The following is a 2,554-nucleotide window of genomic DNA, read 5'->3' as shown; positions in this document are numbered from 1 at the left end:
AGGGTGCAATCATAAATAAACGCAGCATTCAATAAATTACAGCACTGAACTCGTTGCCTGCGAGTTCTATTCCTTGCTGATCGGGCATTTTGCTGTGCTAATCGATGGGATCATTCAGCACTTGATTCCCGATTGTGGCCAGCCAAAGTTCGGGAATTCTGTGAGACCAAGCGTTGAGGAATCAGGAACCTAATTATTTTTACCTGCACTTGGTATTTACGTAAACTGAATATTACGTTAAAAGAATTACCATAAAACGAAAATAAGGTAAACTAACCTATATACTTATTTAATTAATAATCTACATGAAAACAAAAAAAGGATAAATTACTGTGAAATTATTAGAAACAAAGTAATACACTAGAACAAAAACCGTTTCTCGGCCGACGGCCAGCGCAGCGCAGAGTGCGAGTTGATTTTGTTTCGGAGTTATTTATTTGGAATATTATCTTTTAAGTTGTTCGTTGAAATTAAGTGTCGTCAAAGACAATTTTATTCAGAATTAAATACTCTTAACCAACAACACATTTATTTGGATAAAAATTAATATTATTATGTTAATACAACTCTAGCAAATAATTTCGACCAAATTAGTTATCACAAAAACGGACTTTTTTTAGATCATAAAAAGAAAAATAATTCTTTCATATATAACTTTTGTGTTTTTTTTTTTTGAATAGCGATTTGTGAGCGTAGCAGTGGTCCAATTACGCCCATCTACGAACTCGAGTTTTTTTTATACTAAGGAACCCACATACCAAGTTTCATCAAGATATCTCAATTTTTACTCAAGTTACAGCTTACACAGGCGGACGGACGAACAGACAGACAGTCCACCGGATTTCAACTTTTCTCGTCATCCTGATCATTTATATATGTATGTATATATATATAACCCTGTATCTATCTCGATTAGTTTTGGGTGATACGCACAACCGTTAGGTGAACAAAACTATAATACTTGTACTTTGTACCAACTAGGTGAAAGAGTATAAAAAAGCTGTAGAGAAGATTTTAATTCCTCTGCACAAATTTTAATAATTATGTTCGCCAATCGGTTGTTTGCAACTCCTAAAACTAAACGAGCTTAATATTGAGTGCGTGTATAGAATAACTGTTAATTGAAATATTATTAAGAGCTTTAGCTAAATTTCAAATTAAGAAGCTAAACTGTAATTTGGTGCGGGGTATTGCAGTAGAACGAAGCATTTGTTTGACCCGCCCGTCGCACCATCGATAGTTTCAAAAGTTAAAAAAAAAAACTATCAATACTGATCGATAGTCAAAAAAAAAACTATCGATAGTACTATCGTACTTCAAAGGTTCATAAAAAATATCTTGAAAAAAAATCAATTGCAATACAAAAAACCTGTCTTTCCAAGAACAAAATAACTCATATTTATTTTCATATTAAAAAAAACATTAATAAATTTATTTACAACATAAGTTGAAAGCTTAAAACGGAGATCAAAGAGCCACTCAGTGGTTTTAAAGAGATCAATATTAGCACATTTCGTGATTTTTGTTGATAAATAACAACATATCGACATTTTTTTCCTTCAGTCTTGTTCGTCTGTCTGAGACTAATTCTCCAGCTTTGCTGAACATACGCTCAGACTCCGTTGAAGTTGCCGGAATGCACAAATATTTGCATGCCATGATTTGCATTGACTTCATTTCAGTCGAAGTCTGAAATTGAGATAAATGTTTGTTTATATAAGCGTTACACAAAATGCCATTGCTACATTCCAGTATTCCAATGGGTCTACATCTAGCGGCTCATTGGGTTTTTCAGTGTATTCGCGTAGTGTGATGATAGCATCCGCTCTGTTGGATTTGACTTTGCTGGATAGCTTCTCTGTCAAAAATGCATAAATCTGTGGAATTTTAACGCTTTTTGATGTCGACGGTTCCTCTATGTTGTCATTCGATGACGATGCTGCAATTCTGTCGATTTCAACCAATTCGTTTTCCAGCAACATAGACGCTTGGGCCGCATTTTGACCTGACTGAAACCCTTCTTTTTTAAATCTCGGATCTAGCAAGGTGGCTAATCTAGTAGCACTTCTGGATTCATATGGAAACAGCCTCTGTTTAATTTGTCGCATAAGTATAACTGAAGCCTGATCCAACAAAAGTTTTCAATTTTGATTGAAGCTTCATTAACGTTGAGTGCAATCCCCATGCAATGGAATTACATGCGAAATCGTCACATATTTATTACCCGATAAAATGCTTATATATGTGTTGAATGGTTCCAACAATAAACATACGTCTTGAAGTTGCTCTATTTCCTCTGCTGTTAGAACTGGTGGCGCTTTTGGTGTTCTTAAAAGCACTGCAAAGATGGCATCCTTAATAAGTAAAATTCGCTGAACCATAGCAAACGCGCTATTCCATCTTGTTGAAACTTCTTGAATCAGGCTATACTGTTTTTCACTACCCTGTTCTTTCTTTAATTTTGCATATGCAATAGTGCTGCTTTTGAAATATGCTACAATGCATTTGCAATTCGACAATAATGCTTTTACTTTTTCAGTACACAAAAGATCTT

General features: G+C 34.5%; 1 protein-coding gene across 1 annotated transcript; it reads right to left on the bottom strand.

Annotated features, from left to right (window-relative positions):
* Window positions 1–1,436: 1,436 nt before the first annotated feature.
* LOC120781681 lies at window positions 1,437–2,108 on the bottom strand. The gene has a single exon (XM_040113902.1). It carries the CDS (start codon window positions 2,106–2,108, stop codon window positions 1,713–1,715), a length of 396 nt encoding a protein of 131 aa, XP_039969836.1. The 3' UTR covers window positions 1,437–1,712.
* Between the last annotated feature and the right edge of the window lie 446 nt (window positions 2,109–2,554).

The sequence above is a fragment of the Bactrocera tryoni genome, unplaced genomic scaffold, assembly GCF_016617805.1.
Source record: "Bactrocera tryoni isolate S06 unplaced genomic scaffold, CSIRO_BtryS06_freeze2 scaffold_7, whole genome shotgun sequence".
Taxonomy (NCBI): domain Eukaryota; kingdom Metazoa; phylum Arthropoda; class Insecta; order Diptera; family Tephritidae; genus Bactrocera; species Bactrocera tryoni.
Note: the sequence above shows the minus strand (reverse complement) of the source record. Positions and strands in the feature narration are given on the sequence as shown.